Raw genomic sequence first — 21,697 nt, 5'->3', positions numbered from 1 at the left:
AATGTTGTTTTAATCATGCTTAAAAAGCCTTAGTTTGTGGTGTGATTTCTTCAGTTGTTCCCTGATAAGTAATCATGTGGGAAAAGAAGAATGCTTTAGTATGGCAAATTCTTCATTAAGTTAACTTTCTAACAATGAATTAATAAAGCCCTGAAATTTGTTTCTATTTTTGCTCTTGCTGTTGCCTTTAACTTAGATTTTTTAAATTGTATCTGAATTTCAGCCTTCCAGATGTGATATAAAGTGAACAGTCAAGTCCATCTTAACATTTTCCACTTATTTCTTTCTTTTGTCAGGATGACGAAGTCGTTTTACAATGTACTGCAACCATCCACAAAGAACAGCAGAAACTATGTTTGGCAGCTGAGGGATTTGGCAACAGGCTCTGTTTCTTGGAGTCTACCTCTAATTCTAAGGTAGGCAGAATGAATTTGGATTAATTTGAATAATGTAGTTTACTGACTCTGGTGTTTTCTGTCATTTACTAGCATTCTCCCCTTCAGACCTCATAAAACACTTGTTTTGTATATCTCTTATATGTTTTTTATGTAATATGTATTAAAGTTATCTTGTCTGTTTTTCTCTTTTTAGGCTTAGAGAAGCTCCATAACATCAAGGAGCAATACTTATCTTTGTGTGACACCCAGGTTCTTCTGTGTTGTTAGTTACATTAAATTCTAGTACATTAATTATCAGCACAATTCAATCTTTATAGAAATAGCAAATAAAATTAATGAAGAGAAACATTGTTCAATTTTGCTAGAATGGGCTAAGTGAAATAGTATACAGTAATTTTAATCATAATAAAAATTTAGTTTTAGCATTTTGCTATATTATTAGTAAAATATAAATAAAACAATATCCAAGAGTAGATAGTTATAAGAAGAATTCTTCTCTGAACATGAAAACATAGAACTTTTTATAATTACTCAGAGGTTCATGGTCCAATTATCTGAAAGGACCTGAAAGGATTCTAATATTATAGATAAGGAAACAGGATTTGGAAAAGTAAATAATTTTCCCAAGGTCACACATGTAGTAAGCATCTAAAATGAGATTTGAATCTCTGATTTTAGAGGCAATGTCTTTTTCTTTATAACAAGTTATAATTTTTCTTCTGTTTTTCCCATTTTTTTTAAATTATCAAGCATGAAGGCATGGTCCTTTATGTAACTCAGGAGGCAACATTTATCCATTTCTGCTAGTTATAGACTTCTTTACCACCAGTTGTTTTTCAGCGTATGGTCATATGATAAAGCTTTAATTATTGTATAAAATTCTAAGTAGTTTAGAAATTGGTTTATAGAAAAGTTGTCAGTAGTCTAAACAATGAAGTAAGACTAGGTATCACATTTTAAATTGGTCAACTATGACTCACTCCTAGTTGCTAAGCCCACATTTCCAGTGGGTGATGATGCCCTAGTTACTGGCAATTTATAGCTCTGTTTATGATTGTCTTGTCATCTTGTATGCTAAAAAACTCCATTTTGACAAAGTTTTGGATACCAATTATCAAGAGTAGAATACAAAAGCAATTACGGTGCGACAATACAGACTCAACTTGTCCTGATTATAGTCCCTTAATAAGAAAAATAACATAAGAACACATGAGTAAGTTATGATAACAACCAAAGAGCAGTTAAGAAAATGTGTATAAAGGTTAAAGAACTGGACCAGGAGTTAGAAGGCCAAGATTCTCGTCCTTTTTTTCTGCCTCTAACTAGCTTGGGTAGGACAGTTAACCATTCTAGGCCTAAATTTCCTTACTTACAGATTTGACAGTTGGGATTAAGCAATGTTTCCAAGGTCCCTTCAAGCTCCAATAAATATATGTTCCATTACTCTTTGGTATTCGGCATTGGTAGAAAAAGAAAAGTAAAAAAGGGGAGTTTAGTTCAATACAACATTGAAATGAAATAATGTCAAAGTGATGACTCATAAACCTAAGTGCCAATATTCTATCCAAGATACCTTGGCATTGAATTGCCCTTGGTAAAAAAATGAGTTAATTTTTTGTACTTGGCTTATTCTGTATTTATCATATAGACAGGAAGAATAATTGGTGGCAATAAATGATCAGATACTGAGAGCAATGATTATATATTATAAACACACATACACATATACATATATACATATATATACATATATATATATATATATATATATATATATGGAAGTATATATGTATATATTCCTGGAAATTATCCCAGAAACATTTCAAATTTAAGAATCTTTTAATCTAATATATGACTTGCTTTTCCAGAATAACCATTGTCCATGGCTTTAGGAGATCTATTAAGATTGATCTAGACCTCCTGTCTATGGGGAAATTGCTTGCCATTTCTGCCTAGAGGTGTCTGAAGAAAATGTATGCATGTCAATTTAAGAATATGTTGTCAGTCTGAAAAGCTAGAAATTTCTACTTAATATATTTCCTATTTGTTACAATTATGATAAAGAAATTGACCTTTTGACTTTTAGGAGAAGTGCTAAACTGAAAACTATTCCCTTAGAATCTGAAATGCCCTCCTTTGATGTTAAAAGTATAGGGATTAGACCATAATGTAAATATTCATCTTGAATACCAGATTATTGGGGGATAGATAACTTTAAATAATGAGATGATTCTGAAATTATTAGATGCCCAGTCTTGACTTTAGTATATATATATATAATATGTATATATAATCTATAATATAGATATGTATCTGCATGTATATATGCACACAGATCATTTGTTTCAAGGAGATAGTTTCTGCAAATTAACATATTTTCTCTTCTCTCTAAGAAGTCCTCTTTGATTACACTCTCCCCCCAGCATTTCTTTCACCTACCAAATACATACTTAGTTTTATTAATTATTTCTGAATGTGCTATATGCAATTACTGTAACTTCCATGCTCTCTTCAGATAAACAAAAGTACTTAACAGACTGCTCTATGTACAATCAGTACTTTAAAAAAATTCTTCAATTAAATTAAGCTGAATTTTTCCTTGACTACATGTATTTTGTTCTATGGTTTTATTAAGACAATTTTTTCCCTTTACATTGTGTTCTCTAGTGAATTATTTGTTCACTAGAGTTGTCATTCATCATCAACAACAGTTTTTAATCTCTGAAAACTTGGTATGAAAAATTTAAGAAATTTCAGCTGGGTTGATTATAATACCCTTGATTTTTAAAATGCCACTAAAGTCTGATATAATAGTAACTAGTTGCAGTTTCCTAAAAGCCCAGGAGATGGAGATACTTAGTCATTATATTGACCATTTCTGCTTTAGTTTTGGTTCTAGGACAATTTCATATTGGAAATGTTTTTCCCCTTGTTTTTCTTTGTAGACATTTTGAGTCTACATATAAGCAGCATGTTTATGGGTGTTTCTTAGTGTTCATGCTACTATCTTGAAGGAATAGGGTGTTATTTTGGATATGAAACTAAATTAAAGAATTCTTAATGACTGATAACTTTTAGGTTGGATAAGGAAATGGCAAACCACTCCAATATCTTTGCCAAGAAATTCCTAAATGGGATCATGAAGAACTGGACATGACTGAATTATTTCAATGACAGGTAGTTATTAGGTATTTAGGTTATCTGAAGACTTTTTATAGTAAATAGTTTAAATGATATCTCTGTTTTAGAAAGCAAAGAATATTATCTCAATATATCTATATATCTATTTAAGAATGCTGATGACCTAAACTACAAAGTGAAATGGCTTTTTTTCCACTAAAATTATAATTTTTATTCCTAAGGCAAATACAAGTAATAACTTTCCCTGTTTGGTGTATGGTTTTTTTAAATAAGATTTTTATTCTCCTAGTAGAGATAGGTTGAAAAAATGTCTATAAAGCATTTCACAAACATTAAAGTGATACATTATTGCTATTGTTATTACAGAGACATACAAAATAATGGAAAACATTTCTTTATATTCATTTATCCCATTTCTTCACCTGTTCTCATACTGTTTTTACATAATCCCTTCCAAAGAGATGGGATTGCTACCATCCAATATATAGGACATTTGAAATGTTATTCCTGACTTCAATAGTTGTCAGTTTTCCCTTTTGTCAGAGCAACAGTAGAGTTTATTTTCCCATCCTTTCTTTAAACTTCTCATTTTTGTAATAAATTATTTCTGGTGGAAAGAAAAAAAAAAGTTGCGAATCTAAATAACGATCAAATATTCCAGGCATCTGCTTCTGATCCTTAAAGAAGCAATTTACTCTTGATGTCCCACTAAAATCGATTGGGCATGCAATATAAAAGAACTGATCAGTTGGATTTTAAATAAATATTTGTATACATCTCCTTGGATATCAGAGAAGCATTTTATCAGCCCAAACTGACAAGGTGAGTTGGGAACTGGTGAAAATGGTGAAGTAGCATTTGATTAAGCTTTGAGCATTTTAGACAATGTATGATGCAAAAATACTTTTTGGGGGGAAGATATTTGCAGAGTGTTTAGACTGAAGTTTTCATCAGCTTTCTGCATCTATCCATCTTATTTTTCAAATTCAGAAGAAATTTTCTTCAGCAGCAAGCAAATGCCATTACACTAAAAGATCATATTTAAATTAACCCTTACCTTAAATAAAACTCTTACCTATTCACTGTAGGATCCTTTTCACAGAGAGAGAGATGCTTGTTTTTAATTCCTTCATTAAAAAAAATAACTGCTGCTACTCAGTTTGCTTACTAGGACTGATTCAATTCAAAAAGTCTAGTCTTTTATTCATTGGATAGATTTATGCTTCTTGAACAGAGAAAGAAAATTGAAGGGTTTGAATTAGGTGATCTCTAAGGTCCCTCCAGCTTTATATTCTATAAATATTCTATAAAATGTTAAGGTTGATCTATAGTTAACATATGTGTATGTGTGTGTATGTGTGTGTGTGTGTGTGTGTGTGTGTGTGTGTGTGTTAAGGCAGGAGACTTTAGTTTGATTGTTTGAAACGACTCTCAAGATAGGAGAGTAAAGCAGTAAGGGAGAATTGTTAACTTTTAGCCAATTCCCCTTTTTTTTCTATTGAGGGTCACCCAGTTTTTGGAAAGGTCATACTTGATCTTTCTATCTTTCCTTTTCTTTTTTTTTTTAGGTTTTTGCTAGGCAATGGGGTTAAGTGGCTTGCCCAAGGCCACAGAGCTAGGTAATTATTAAGTGTCTGAGACCAGATTTGAACCCAGGTACTCCTGACTCCAGGGCCAGTGCTTTATCCACTATGCCACTTAGCCACCCTCTCAATTCCCCTTTTTTTGATGTCATTTTCACAAATTTATCGGGAAATTATATTGGTAAATTATATAGTAATCTTTCATTTTCACTGATGTATCATCTAAGGATATTTATTATTCATTCTCATAAAATGTGTTGTTGATTATCATGATGTATTTTTATTCAAGTGAAAGTTTTTAGACAAAATAATGTTAGCATAAGAATAATTTCCGGGTTAGAAGAGCCATTTAAAAATGAAATATTGTGTATAACAAATGCTTTTTCAGTTACAATTTGAATTGGACAAACATTATGATGTTTGGACACCTAAAATGTCCAAAGAACTGAACTAGGTGTTGGGATGAGATGTAAGGTTTATTTAAGTCACAAATGCTTTTTGTGTCCTATTATTCTATATTGTGTTAAAGCATTTACAGATAATTACAATTCATAATAATTCATAAGAAGTAGAATGATGAAATTTTCTTTCATCTTTCAGCACACTTGTTGCCCCACAAATGTTTTGCAAATTCAAATGACTCTTACAGAGATCTTTAATAAGTGACTTTACCCCATAAAATATGTTGTTGCCTCTATACTGAAAATATATTAAAGAAAAATAGTTCTTAAACTTAATATTTAAAACAATTTAGTGCAAAGTGGAGCAGCACAAAAGGAGGCAGTGAATTGGAAAGAGCCTGAATCTTCAGCCTTTACCCTGGTGTTTGCTCAGGGGCATTTGTACTATATGTAGACAATTTTTTTTCTTTTACCTGTTATTCAAGAAAAAGTGAAGTAACTGATACCTATGGAGGAAAAGACGTTAATTTTATTGTAAAGCTTTGTGAACATTCGATCTACTTTATATAAATGAATCAAAAGTAAAGTAGAATTCTAGTATATTTAAAAGTAAAGCTCAAAGAAATTTTAAAAAATATTTAATTGCTGTAGAAAAAAGGTTAGTGTTGAATCATAATAAGAAAGAAGAGTGACTATGAATAAAATAGTAATATACTTTCCTGAAAATAATTTTTCTCATGTATTGACATAATTATTTTAGCTGATGCCAAATATAAAGTAAAAAAATTCTAGGAGATAGTTGTAGGAGCTTGAGTTAAGTGTTAGAGGAAATATATGATAATTTATACTCAATAGGCTTGGAATCTGCTGGATTGCCATAGTGATTTTTGATGAACTATGGAGAATGAGAGATATGCCAATGGGAGAGAAGCAAATAATTATTTTCAAAAAACTGAAGAAATCTTCAAACAATAGAATGATGACCTTGAGATGTAGACTTTGAATCAAGAAAATGTGGCAAATGTTTGGAAAAAAGGAGGTTAAGGAGAGAAGAATTAAAGATAGCTTCAACATTTCCAAAATAATAGAATGGTATTTTCATAGTCAGAAAAAGTATTATCAGAAGGAACAGATTTTGAACCTAATGAGTTCAAAAGTCTGGTGAGGAACATCAATAAAAGTTTCTGAAGGCTTTTGACCATATGAGTCTGGAAGTCATTAGATTAACACTAGAAATAAGAATTCGGAAGCAATTTTCTTAGTGATAGGTTAAACTATGTGAATAAATATAGAAGAGCCCTGAAGAGCAAGGGGCAAGAAGATAAAGAGCTGGGGAAAAAAGTCAGAGCAGGAGTTCTAGGATTGGACTAAAAATGTGATAATGTTTGTCTTTTGTTTTTAAAAGAAATCCATATATATAATCAGGGAGATGATACCATGAAATGTACATGAATTGGATTTGAGTGAAGGTGGCTGTACTATTTGAGTGAGGGGGTATGGAGCTCTTTGGGCTCAGTGACCAGATCTGAATCAAGACAACTGGAGATAGCCCTGTATGCAAGGTAATCAGAGTTAAGTGACTTGACCAAGGTTACACAGGTAGTAAGTGTCTGAGTTCAGAATTGAACTCAGGTCCTCCTGAATTCAGGGTCAGTGTTCTACCCATTGTGCCATCTAGCTGTCATTGTGCCATCTAGAAAAGTATAGTGACCCTGAAACTAAAAAAATGAGTAAATATTAAGATAACCAATTATATTAATAATGTAATTTTAAAATATGTATATGTGTGTACATATACAAACATATGTATACATATATGTATACACACACTCGATGAAGTTAGAACTACTTAATTCATATTTTGAATGCGTTCTTTTCCAAGAAGAACAAGAAATAATAACAACAAAAAAAAGTTACTAGGTATTTTAAGACTAGCTGACCTTGATAAATTCAAGTCACCAGGTCATATTAACTAGAATCTAGAGTGGGGAAAGAATTGACTGGAGTAATTGCTGTGTTATTATGAATAATCTTTGAACATTTATGGAAAATGAATGAGGCACTTCAAAACCTCTATGTAACACATTTTAAATAGGGCTATCAAAAATTTGAAAGCCACCGAAAAGTATGATTAGGGCAGTGAATAGTTTTAAGATCTCATTATATTAAAAAACATGGAATATTTGGGTGGGGGGAAAGGATAATTATCTTCAAATATTTGAAGGATAGTGAATGAGAGACAAGATTTATTCTGCTTTAGCAAAAGAAGAACTACAAATAATGCTCTTATAGACCATTTAACATTTAACAAAACTTAGTTTATATGACCACAGAATAGAATGAATACTTAGGAGACTGTACTGATTCTACTGGTTCTACTATACTGGTTCTGCTGTAGTGGTTCTACTAGACACAGATGTGAATACAAAAACAGATGTGGTCAATGGGATGCAGTGACTAGCAATAATAGTAATATATCTGTCAAGTTTAAGGGGAACTAATTCCTCATATCCTTAGGTTACCAGAAAATTATCAATGATTTCAGCATTGTTTGGTCCTCTAGACCAACCAAGTCCTGGGGACCACTCCCTTGCCTTTTAGAGGAGGAAAAACTCAGCCTATAGTAGTGGGTAGAGAACTTGTTAGATATTACTCCATCTGCAAATGGGTAGAAGTAAAACAAAATCAGATTTTGGCTCAATATATGGAAAGCCTTCAAATAGGGTTTCCTTTGTAAGCCTTAGATTTCATTTCTTTGAAAATTTTTAAGCTGGAAATCCATTTGGCAAAGCAATTGTAGAGGAGATTCATGTTCAGATATGGGATGTACTGTATGGTTTAAGAATAACTTTCAACAATGACATTCGGTGATTATGTGTGAAAGGAAACCAATAATGATAAGGTTATTGAATAGCAGAAAGATACAATTGAGATAATATAAAATAAATCTGTGGTATGTAAAGTCAATTTGGTTTCATAGTTTTTCCTATTTCTGCTCTGGAGCAGAAACAGGGGCAGTGGTAATTGCTCAGAGTTGTGAATTTGAAGGTCAGATTGGCAAGAAGTTCTAGGAGAATAACTATTACACCATTTAAGAAGTATATTATAAGATTATGGCTGGGTATTGATGCTAGGCCAATATGAATGGTTAGGAGATATTAGTGATACCAAGTAATGGTCAAGGTTTACTGCGAGGAAGAAAATGGAAGAGTTAGAAGAATATTGTTATGGTAAGAAAGTACTCTATAGCCCTGTATACCCTTCCCACGCTTAGTCCTATACTGTCCTCTATTCTCAAATCTTTTGCTACTTGTCCTCTCAGACTCATGCCTTGTCAAACCCCAACCCTCAATTAGTCACCTCCTCAACTCCTACTCATGAGCTTTTGAACAGAGCTAGAAGAAGTCACGCAACTATTTTGACTGAATCTATTACAAATTTATATTAAAAATCCCAACTGGGTCAACATTTTTATAAGGCAAGTCTTTTTTACTCCTCTCTAATTGATTCTCTATTCCAAACCTTCTCTCTTCCCCTCAAGCCTCCCACATGAGCCATCTCTTCACTCAGTTGAGGATCTTGCCTCACATGTTACTGAGAAAATAGAGGCCATTTGCTGTGAAGTGCATCATACCTTTTATCAAATCTCTGAACTTCTTGATGACAGCCCTGTTCTCTTCTCCATTCTGCAAGTTTCTAATGAAGAAGTTGTCCTCCTCACAAAAGTCAGTCCTTTATTTTTTTATCTCATCTCTTTCCAACATCACCAGCAGAACATTCTTATAATCAATCCTCTTCTCACTAATCTTTCCCTAATTACTTGTTTCTACCCTGTCACCTATAAACATAATCAAGTCTTCCCTGTTCTTAAACAAACCCACATTAGACCCTATGCCTTTGATTATCATCCTGTATATTTTCCCTTTCTCCACTAAACTGCTTTAAAAACCTATCTCCACTCATTACTTTCTCTTCTCCTCTCCCCTCTTTCTCACTTATTTGCTGATTTCCAATGTCATCACTTTAAAGTTCCTTCTCCAAAGTTACTGCTGATCTCTTTTTAAATATTTTGCCCCAATTACATGTAAAAACTATTTTGCCATTTGTTTTTAAAAAATTGAGTTTCAGGGGCAGCTAGGTGGCCCAGTGGATAGAGCAATGGCCCTGGAGTCAGGAATACCTGAGTTCAAATGTGAACTCAGACACTTAATGATTACCTGCTTGTGTGACCTTTGGCAAGTCATTGCCTTGCAAAAAAAAAAAAAAAAGATTGAGTTTCAAGTTCTCTCCCTCCCATTAAGGGAGACATTTGATATGTTATATATGTGTAGTCATGCAAAACACATTTCCATATTAGTCATACGAAAAGAACACTACCCCGCTCATCATTTCTTATAATAAAATAGTATTCCATCATAATCTTACACTTTAATCTGTTCAGTCATTCCCCAGTTGATGGGCATAACCCCAATGTCTAATTCTTTACCACCAGAAAATTTCTATAAATATATTTGTATATCTAAGTCCTTTTCCTTTTTTTGGATATAGATCTAGTATTAGTAGTATTTCTAGTTTAAAGGGTATGCAGGGTGTTATAACCCTTTGGACACAGTTCAAAATTACTCTACAGAATGGTTGAATCGAGGGGCAGCTAGGTGGCACAGTGGATAGAACACCAGCCCTGGAGTCAGGAGTACCTGAGTTCAAATCCGGCCTCAGACACTTAATAATTACCTAGCTATGAGGCCTTGGACAAGCCACTTAACCCCATTGCCTTGCAAAAAACCTAAAAAAAAAACCCCCAACAAAACAGAATGGTTGAATCAGTTCACAACTCCACCAATAGGACATTAACATCTCATTTTTCCCATCTCTTCTCTAACATTTGCCATTTTCATTTTCTCTATTAGCCAATCTAATAGATACTCATTTTAATTTCTATTTCTCTAATCAATAGATAATTAGAACATTGTTTTTATATGGCTTTAGATAGCTTTATTTACTTCATCTGAAAACTGTTCATATCTTTTGATCACATCAATTGGGGGATGGCTCTATTTTTATGAATTTGACTCAGGTTTTTTATGTTTGAGAAATGAGGTTCTTACCAGAGAAACTTGTTTCAATTTTTCTTCCACAGTTACTATTGCTAACTGTATTTCCCCTCCATCCTACTCCCACCCTGTTTATTCTACTTTCTATCTTTTCACCCTGTCCTTCCTCAAAAGTGTTTTGCTTTTGACTACTGCATCCTCCAATTTATCTTCCCTTCTATCAATCCCCCCCACTTCTCTAATCCCCTTTCCCCCCTACCTACTTTTCATGTAATAAGAGAGATTCTATATCCAACTGAGTGTGGTGGCTGTTCCCTCTTCCAGCCAATTATATTGTGAATAAGGTTCAAGTGCTCCTCTCCACCCACCTCTGCTGTCTGTCCCTTTACTGTAAAAGTTCTTCTGTACCTTTTATGTGAGGCTATTTACCCCATTTACTTCTCCTTTTCCCCTTTTCCCAGTGCATTCTTCTTTCTCATCCATTAATTTTATTTTTTGGATAATCATTCCATTTTATTTAACTCATACCATGCCATTTATCTATGTTTATTCCTTCTAAACTGCCCTAATAATGAAAAAGTTCTTAAGCATGGAAGTGTCATCTTCCCATGTAGGAATATCAACAATTTATCCTTATTGAATCTCTTCCCTTTTTATGCTTCGAGTCCATTTTTTTGAGTCTTATATTTTAGAGGCAAGGTTTTTTTGTTTTTTGTTTTTTTGCAAAACCATGGGATTAGGAGACTTGCCCAAGGTCACACACAACTTAATAAGTATCAAGTGTCTAGGACCCAATTTAAACTCAGATCTCCTAACTCCAAGGTCAGTGCTCTATCCATTTTACCACCTAGCTTCCTGTAAAGTCAAGTTTTTTTTATTCATCTCTGGTCTTTTCATCAGGAATGTTTGAAAGCCCTCCATTTCATTGAATAAACATTTCCCCCCTGAAGGATTATACCTAATTTCGTTGGATGGCTAATTTTTGATTGTCATCCTAACCCCAATCTAAGTCTTTTGATTTGCTAATATAGAAGTTTCTAAATGTTGTGTTAACCTGATTGTGGTTCTATGATATTGGAATTATTTCTTTCTGGTTGCTTGCAATATTTTCTTTTTCATCTAGGAGCTCTAGATTTTGGCTATAATATTCATTTGTGTATCTCAGAACGTGATGAGTAAATTCTTTCAATTTCTATTATACTGTCTGATTTTACAATATCAGGACAATTTTTCTTGATAACAAGTTCTTTTTTTTAGGTTTTTTTTTTTTGCAAGGCAAATGGGGTTAAGTGGCTTGCCCAAGGCCACACAACTAGGTAATTATTAAGTGTCTGAGACTGGATTTGAACCCAAGTACTCCTGACTCCAGGGCTGGTGTTTTATCCACTGTGCCACCTAGCTGCCCCGATAATAAAAGCTTATTGAAATATCAGTAATCCAATAATTTTTAAATTATTGGTCCCCAATTAATTTTCCAGGTCAATTGTTTTTCCTCTGAGACATTTCACATTTTTTCCTATTTGTTCATTCTTTTAATTTTTTTTATAGCCTCTTGGTCCTTTTTGAAGTCATTAGCTTCCACTTGTCTGATTCTATTTTTTTAAAGAATCATTTTCTTCAGTGACCTTTTATATCTCCTTTTTTGGGGGGGACAAGGCAATGGAGTTAAGAGACTTGCTCAAGGTCACATAGCTAGTAAGTTTCAGGTATCTGAGGTTGGATTTGAACTCAGGTCCTCCTGATTCCAGGGCTGGTGCACTGTGCCACCAAGCTGCCCCTATAGTTCCTTTTTTTTCCTACTTTCAAGGATTTCTTTTCTTCAGTGAATATTGTACCCCTTTTCCCATATGACCAATTCTATTTTTTTTTAGGATTTTGCAAGGCAAATGGGGTTAAGTGGCTTGCCCAAGGCCACACAACTAGGTAATTAAACTTAAGTTTCTGAGGCCAGATTTGAACCCAGGTACTCCTGACTCTAGGGCTGGTGTTCTATCCACTGTGCCACCTAGCTGCCCTGACCAATTCTATTTTAAAGGTTTTAAGGGGTTTTTAAGTGTAATTTTATATATCTTTTTTGTATATCCCCATTTGGCCAATTTTGCTTTATAAGTCATTTTTCTATTTATTGGATTTTTTTGTGTCTCTTTTATTATTGCTTTATTCTGGTTCTTTTTTAAGTGTTATTTTTTTGGGTTTTTTGCCTCTTTTATCAAGCTATTGATTCATCATGATTTTCTTGCATCACTGTCATTTCCCAGTTTTTCTGATTCCTCTCTTATTTGATTTTTAATCTTCTTTCTGACCTCTTCCAGGAATTATTTTTGAAGCTGAGACAATTCACATTTTTCTTTGAGGCTTGGATGTAATGCATTTTTGTTTCAGGTTTTTTGCAAGGCAAATGGGGTTAAGTGGCTTGCCCAAGGCCACACAGGTAGGTAACTATTAAGTATCGGAGGCCGGATTTGAACTCAGGTACTCCTGAATCCAGGGCCGGTGCTCTATCCACTGCACCACCTAGCAACCCAAAGGACGTAGCATTTTTGACTTTATTTATTATGAGTTTGTGTTTTTATCTTCTCTTTCACTATAATGTCTTTCTATGGTCAGTATCTTTGTTGTTTGCTCATTTCCCTTATAGTTTATATTAAAGTTGGACTTTTCTCCCAAGATAAAGGGGGCACTGTCCCAAGTGTCAGGGGTTTGTGCAGCTAGTTCTGGGCGTCCATAAACTTTCAATTTTTCCAAGGGTGTCTGATCTAAGAAGAGGTGTATTTATTACTCTCCTGGCCTGTGTTCTTCCCACAAGCCCTGGAAACTTTCTGCCCTTGAACTGTGACCATCGTCTCTGTTCCCACATTGGTGTGCTAGTGTTCCTCCCTGCTCTGGGATTGAGATTGAGGATTTCAACCTCCATTCAAGTATGGGCAAAGCAACAGATTTCTACATTCAGTGTCAGCAAAGGGTCCCCTGTAATCTCCCTTTGAACAATTGTCAACCTCCCTATCATATGTGGGCTGGGAGCTCTGAAAGCCTCAGCTACTCCCAAGGTCTGCTGCTGATTTGCTGGGGTAGAGCCCAGGCTCTACCTGGCCAGGCTGAGTTCTAGTCTTATCAAGGTGCAATAGACCTTTCCTGTTGACCTTCCAAGTTGTCTTGGGATGAACACCGATTTTACCCCATCCTTTTGTGGGTTCCGCCACTACAGAATTTATTTTGAATCAATATTCACACTTATTTGGAGAGGAATTTGGGAGTGTTCAGGCAAGTTCCTGCCTTTTCTGTCAACTTAGTTCTGTCCCCACTCATCCTCTTAATAGTCACATCTAATGATCATATTTGATCATATTTCAGTCATCATCCTTCTCAGCCTCTAGCTGTTATATGATTCTGAGAAGTCATTTTACACTTACAAGACTCAATTTCCTTTTCTGTAAGATAGACATATTACTATTCATTTTTCTCCCCTACATTTACAGGATTATTGAAGGTAAATTTTTTTAAAATTTAAAATGTTAGGATAACATGGCTTATTTTATTGATGAGAAAGCTGAGGCTCATAGATATTACATTATTTTCTCAAAGTCACACAATTAGGAGGTGATAGAGCTGGCTTCATTTCAATTTCTTCTGACAAATCTGTTTCTGTCATGTTACCAAGAGGATCTTTATGTGTCTTTATATGTACTACAAATAGAAGAAAGACTACTCATCTCCTATTCTTCATTCCTCCTCATATTTAATAAATTATCTAACTCTTATTCAAACTTTTATCACTCCATCTTCAGACTATTCCAATAGGCTGTAATTTCTGCTTTCATCATCTCCCTTCTCTTTTTTCATTCTTCACAAAAATTTCATCATAACATTCCTAATGTGAGGATCTGACCATGTCTTACTATGTCTTGAAACATTCAGTGGCTTTGATTGTCTACAGGAAAAGATAATGGAGTGAAGAGAGTTCAGATGAAAAGCCAGAGTCACCTAGAGATAGTAGCTAACAGTACTTTGTTACTTGTAAAGGGAGAAGAAGAACAGAGGCCTAGAGGGGAACAGTCTTCAAGTATGTTTTCCAGTGCCCTTGACAGGGCACTACATAATGGGATGGCTTCTGGATATGGAATTGTTTTGGAGCAGTTTTCATACTCTGAAGGCTCAGAATCCCTTAGGGCTCAAACTCATAAAGAGTTTTAAGTAAAGAACCATCTGGCACCAATAAAAACCTACCTTTTACAGAGAAAAATAGTTAGAAGAAGTAAAATATGAGTATTTTCTAAATTGCTTAATAAGAATTAAGACATGAGGGTAAGGGTATAGGGAACTTAATTTCTAACTGTGCCATCCAGCAAGAAACTGGGATGGAGAAATACCTGCTCACTTGAGCTTATTAACCTTAGGATATATGAATTTGGGGATGTCGGGGGCCATACTAGTCAAATGAGTTTTATCAGTTCACAAATGCAAATGATTGATTTTGGAATTTAAGACTTCTTCAAACCTGATTCCAACATGCCTTTCTAGCTTTATATTATACTACTTTTCTCCCTGTTCCAGTCAAACTGGATTTACCACTTTCCCCCCAAACTCATATTTGAGATTCCCCTGGGCTGACTCCTGGGCTGACAACTTTGTAAATTCACAGAAGTCTTACTGTCTTGGGACATAGTTGTACAGAAAATTCATTTATTAATTAAACTTTCTTAATGTAAAATAACCACAATAAAGTGGTTGAAAAGAGTGTTGGACCTGGAGTCAGGTAGAGCTAGCTGAGTCCAATTAAGCTCTTGGATACTTTCTAGCTATGTGTTCCTTTGTATTCACTTAACCTCTGTCTACTTCAGTTTCTACATCAGTAAAATGAGGATAATCAGTCAATCAGTTAATAAACAATTATAAAACAAACATTAAGGACCAGGCAGAATATTGGGGATAAAAAGAAAGGCAAAGGACAGATCCCCTACTCTCAAGAATCTTACAGTCGAATGGGTGAAACAACATGTAAATAATTATATTTAAACAAGATATACACACATACACATATATATCCAACCATCCATCCATCCATATACATCTATATATACACATACATAATAAAATAGAGATAATCACCAAAGGCAAGGCATTTGTATCAAGGCATCCTCCTAAAAGAGAGTTTTTAGCTGAAACTTGGAGTCAGGGAAACCAGGGGACAGAGATGAGAAGAAAGAGAATTTTAAGACTGGGGACAGCTAATGAAAATGCCCCGAGTCAAGAGATGGAGTATCTTGTTCAAGGAAGAACAAGGAGACATGTCACTGAATTGCAAAGTGTATGTGGGGTATTGTAAAATATAATAAGACTATAGGGTATAACAGAACTATCTCCCAGGGTTTTTTAAGGATAAAATGAGGTAATATTTGTAAGGTGTTTTATAAAGCTAAAGCAGGTAGTGATAAAGTGGATAGATTACCTAACCTGATGTGAAGAAGACCTGAGTTCAAATCTAGCCTCCATCATTTACTAGCTATGTCACTCTAGGCAAGTCTCAAATCTATTTGCCTCCATTTCTTCATCTGTAAAATAAACTGAAAAAGGAACTGGCAAACTATTCTAATAGCTTTTTTCAAGATAAGCTCAAATGGGGTCTCAAAATCAAAACAATTTTATTTAGCAGGGATAGAAGATCAGCCCAGTAGCATAAAAAAGTTCTTTAAAAAACCGACCATGTGGGGCGGCTAGGTGGCATAGTGGATAAAGCACCAGCCCTGGAGTCAGGAGTACCTGGGTTCAAATCCGGTCTCAGACACTTAATAATTACCTGGCTGTGTGGCCTTGCACAAGCCACTTAACCCCGTTTGCCTTGCAAAAAACCTAAAAAAAAACCCACCATGAAGCATTATCAGCTAAAAATATAGAACTGTAATCTCATCATATGTTTCATCAGTATTATATGACTTTATAAAATCATTTAACATATAAGAATTCATTTTATTTTCATAATATGTCAATAGAGGAGATGGGAAAGGTGAGATGATCTCTATTTTGTAAAGGGAGAAATTGAGGCTCTCATTCAATAAGTGACAGTCAAGACTTGGAGACTAATAATAGTTAACATCATAAGGTTTGCAAAACACTTTATATATTATTTTATTTAATCCTCACAACCGTCTTGTGAGGTTCGTGCTATCATTATCCCCATCTTGTAGATGAGAAAATTTAGGTTGAGAAAGAGAAAGGATTTGCCTAGGGTTGTATAATAAGCAATTGAGTTAGGATATGAACTCAGATGATTCTGATTGCAGGTCAAACACTATTTCACTTGCATCTTCACCCTCTAATCATACCCATATATACTCTTAAAATAGAAATTACAAAAAATGTGAAACTAAGAAACAAAATGTAAGCATGCAATTCAGTGGCAGTCAGAACATTCTTTATGGGACTGAAATTTGGTTAATATGATGAATAAGATATAAGCTCTGGAAATGAAATAACTAAGGACCATAAGTAGAAAAGTTAGAGAAGTTGAAATAATGAAAACATAAGGAACAAAGAGTTGTGAATAGGGTATGCAAGAAAAGTTGTGAACTGGAAAGATAGTAGTAACTATGCAGTCATTTGTAACCTGAGAAATTTAAAAAATTGAAAGTGCACAGAAGGAAAAATGGAGGTAAGGTGTGATCTGAAATATCAGGGTTGGGGGAAAAAGGGTCCTGTGCTTTGGAAGGGCTATATGAAAATGAGAGAGGCAACCTGAATACTAGAATTCTCTTCAGAAGGAACAATAAATTCAGCACAACTTCAAAACTTTACACACTGAAAATTAAAGGTTTATTTCATGCAGCTAACAAAATGACTCTCATAGAATTAAAAATCACCATCTATCAATTCAGAGTCAAGGTGGACTAAATGTGGGTGAAAACAATTAAAAGAAAACTATAATGCACTGGTTTGTTTTTAAGTACTTCTAAATACCAAGAAGAATAAACCCCTACAAATAATCTTTTTTTAGGTTTTTGCAAGGCAAACGGGGTTAAGTGGCTTGCCCAAGGCCACACAGCTAGGTAATTATTAAGTGTCTGAGACCGGATTTGAACCCAGGTACTCCTGACTCCAGGGCCGGTGCTTTATCCACCTAGCCACCCCCTACAAATAATCTTAAATGCACTTTAAGTATATAAAAATAAATTACAAGAGGTAGCAAGTTTTTTGATAACCTGTCTAAAATCAAAATCAAATGAGCCATTTTCAAATATGTTTAATCATTCAGTTTAATCCTCAGAAAAAAGTGAAAATTTGTATTACTTGTACCAACTTGATATTTCTTTTGCATCCTGATCATGCATGATAGATAAGTATTGTAGAAAAACTAGAAGCATGAAGTGCTCAGTAACTATTTGATAATAGACCTATTTTGAGAGGTCCATTCAACAATCCTACCTGCTAAATATATATGTGTATATATATATATATTAATATATATTATATATGTATATATACATTTATGAATGAAGATAAGGCAACTATTTTCCTAGTAACAGTCAAGCTAAATGATTTACTTACCCTTCTTACCTAGTCTTCTTTGCTAACAGTAGTACCATTTGTTAGATGATAGATTGGGTGAGATTATAGAGTTATCTGAGGGAGGCTACTGAACTCACTTTGGTTTTGTTTTTAAATTTTTTGTAAAGCTCACTAACCTCTATGGCATTCAGATCCAGAGTAGCCTCCGCATTAGTCCCATGCTCTAACTAACAGTGCTTCATTTCTTTTGAGATTTCTTAACATGATGAAATTCCTCATAATAAGTGGCAAGATGTTGGTAGGATAAATATAACAAAATGGCCCTTAATGAAAAGAATGAAATTTTTTCATAGAGTTCAATTTCCCATGACTGTGAGTGCAAATGTATGTGTGCCTATGGGTAACAAGAAAGCATCAGATATATGCATAAATGTGCTCAGAACTACTTTTTCTTGATTTAAAAATTATCTTTTTTTTAATTCTTAATGATCATTTCATATGAAATTAGATAAATTGTTAATTTTAGAGATAAAATCAAATATGCACACATATATACATTTATGGAAAAAACTAATGTTATATTCAATATTATTATTATATGTATGTTTTTAATATTTTCCAAATATGTGTGTATATATACCCCTCCATACACAAAAAATTTACAATTCAGGATCTATCTTAAATTCTTTTGTACTATAGTGAGTGCTGGTACTAATGAGTATCTTTTGGAGTAGTTTTACTTCTCTAGGATCTTCCTATTTTAAAAATGGAGAGGTGAGATATGTACCTCTGAAAGGAAGGAGCAGTATTTTATACTTTCAGAGGATTTGAGTGAGGCAGAAGTCTTGTACTATGTAATAGGGAAATAATAAAGCTAAAGCATAAGACAACTTTAATTTGTTAAATGTGATCTTCGAATAAGAAATGAGACTGGAGTAGAGAGTCAAAAGTAACATAATGACGATGAGTTTTTAAGTAAAACCAGAGTAGGAGCTTTCTGAGGGGGTGAGGGAGAGAGGAGAGGAGAAAAGAGACAGACAGAGAGAAAGAGAGATAGGGATAGGGAAAGAGTGAGAGAGGCAGAAACAGAGGAAAAAGATAGAGGCAGAGAAAGAGAGAAAAGCCTTCTGTTCCCTTGTCATATCTCTCAAACCCACAATAAGTAGTTGTTGACTCTAACTACAGCCTCCATAAGCAGTGGCTAAAAAATGAGTTTTCTACAGTGATATGTTCTGCAAAGTTATTATTCTGACATTGTGAATGTTTAAAGTTCTCATAGGGACTTTTAGAAAAATATGTTTTACCAGAACATGTGGGGCCATTATATTGTAAACCAAACCCAGAAGTTTTAATTATGTGGAGTGCTCTGGATACTAGAGATGCTGACAAATTCATGTGTTTTAAATTGCTATGCTAGAAAGTACAAATTAAAGGTAGGACTTGGAATAACTACTTTTAAACTGTTTTGTAAAATACCTTCTTTAGATAAAGCATGTTCTGGTGTGTATATTTAAAGAATATGATTCAATTTATTCTCATAAGGTGTCCTATTCTTTAGACACTTTAGTAGGAAAATACACATACACACACAAACACACGAAAATTTTTCCTTATGACAAATCTAATAAGAAGTTACCATTTGTAATGTCTACCAGTTTTACCTAGTTCTGCTGTCTGGAGCCAACTACACAAAATATATTTCTCTTCCAATTAAATACTGTAAGAGAAGTTAAGTGGGTCACACAGCTGTAAGATGATTTAACTAGAATTTCAACCCATTCATATGTATTCCTTTTGAGTTGACTTATTTTTTCCTTTTATTGATTAACATATTTCTTGATATCAAATCTTTGAAATATATAACTCCTACCTTTTGGCAGATGATCATGAATCCTAGTTAAGGATGACACTTAAATTTATAACACGTTCGACATTTTAAAAAAACAGTCTGATATAGTGGATGAAATCCTGGCCTTGTTGTCAGGGAGACCTCAGTCTAAATCCTGACTCAGATACTTCTAGTTATATGACCCTGGTCAAGTGAATGTAAAATGAGGGGCAGTGATAGGCAGAGTGGTCCTTATAGATCTAACTCTGGTTGTATGAATTCTATCCTTTTCTCTCTATTCTTATTACATATCTAATTTATATGATAGGTATGATAACTTAGAGAACAGTCTGGATATGTGGTACTTCAAAAATTTAGGCAATATTCTTTCATTGGCTTAATAGATCAATTTAGATCCATTAATGAAGAGAATAAAATGCATCATTCTGCCTCATAGCTTTACTGTGAGGATTGCAAACTTCAATTAGTACTTTCAATTGTACAGCATCAAAAACTTTGACAAATAGTAGTTTTAGTATGCAGGAGTCTAAGAAGAGAAAATGACTCAATTTTACTCTTTTAAAAGTTGCTCTTTGCAAATTGCTTGACTATGATTTCCCCTGCAATAGCCTGTCCTTTTCTGCTCATGCTATCTGAGATGAATAGACGGTTAACACTGTTATTAACTACAGATTTAAAGCTTGAAAAGGACATATTGTTACCTAGTTATCTAACTTCCTGATTTTTAAAATTTAATTTAATTTTTCCAGTTACATGCAAAGGTAGTTTTCAGCATTCATCCTTTTGCAAGTTTATGAATTCCACATTTTTCTACAACCCTTCCCACCCCCACCCCCCAGTCACCCTATGATGGCAAATAATCTGATAAAAGTTGTACATGTACAATCATGTTTCATATTAGTCCTGTTGTGAAAGAAGAATTAGAACTGGGGGGGGATGTAACTCCCTGATTTTACAGATGGGGGAACTGAGACACAGAGAGGTGAAGAGACATCTTTGAGGTCACGAAAGTAATGGGTAACAGATATGGAATTTGAACTCCATCTCCAATTCTAGGGTTGTTTTAGTTTTTATTTCTGTTTTTACTCTACCACAAGAAGGTTGACACTGGTATGAATTAATTTCCTTTAAGGTCTCTCTGTCATCATATTAATGTTGGGGTCTTGACAGTGTTCCTGAATTAATACCTCTTTGCCCTCTAGAGACAGGTTATAAATTATATTGCCATTAGACTGAGAGATTGACTAACTGGTGGTCTTTGAACTACCTTTATTGTTATTCTAGAAAGACTGGAAGGGACTGAAGTATCTCTTCTTTCATTAATTTCCTCCTGATATATGTGAGAAAAGGGATGAGTTAAGAACTGTTATTATTTATTGAGTCAATTAAAACAACTCCTGACATGGTCTGAGCTGGCATCCAGTGGATTTATAAGAAATGGCTTTAGTGCAACAGAATATGCTTCCATAAGGATTGTTTTGAAGTAAGAGAAATATGATATGAGAACTCTCTTCCAATCAGTGAATCTATAAATAATGATCATTTATTGAGCACACCAATTGCTGAGTGATAAACTAAAAGCTGGGCATCCAGCAAAGACAAGAGTTCCTGCCTTTGAGAAGATTACATTCTTTTGGAGGTGAGAATGCACACATTTAAAGGGACCTACAAAATAAATACAAGAACATTGTTTGGAAGGAGACATTAGTGTCTGGGGTAATCAGGAAAGGTCTTACATGGAGAAAAAAATCCCTATTAGGAAATCAAGAAT

At 34.1% G+C, this 21,697-nt stretch overlaps 1 protein-coding gene across 13 annotated transcripts in view; it reads left to right on the top strand.

The window, feature by feature from the left end:
- RYR2 (ryanodine receptor 2) overlaps positions 1–21,697 on the top strand; it is a 766,826-nt gene that overhangs the window by 202,350 nt on the left and 542,779 nt on the right. For all 13 annotated transcript variants that reach the window (XM_074222945.1, XM_074222939.1, XM_074222937.1 and 10 more), the window contains exon 2: positions 297–416. In XM_074222945.1, coding sequence (XP_074079046.1) covers positions 297–416 — 120 coding nt within the window. The remainder of the gene's footprint in view (positions 1–296; positions 417–21,697) is intronic.

The sequence above is a fragment of the Macrotis lagotis genome, chromosome 2 (assembly GCF_037893015.1).
Source record: "Macrotis lagotis isolate mMagLag1 chromosome 2, bilby.v1.9.chrom.fasta, whole genome shotgun sequence".
In the NCBI taxonomy this organism is placed as follows: domain Eukaryota; kingdom Metazoa; phylum Chordata; class Mammalia; order Peramelemorphia; family Peramelidae; genus Macrotis; species Macrotis lagotis.
The sequence above is the reverse complement of the archived record's forward strand: the minus strand, read 5'-3'. Positions and strand labels throughout refer to the sequence as shown.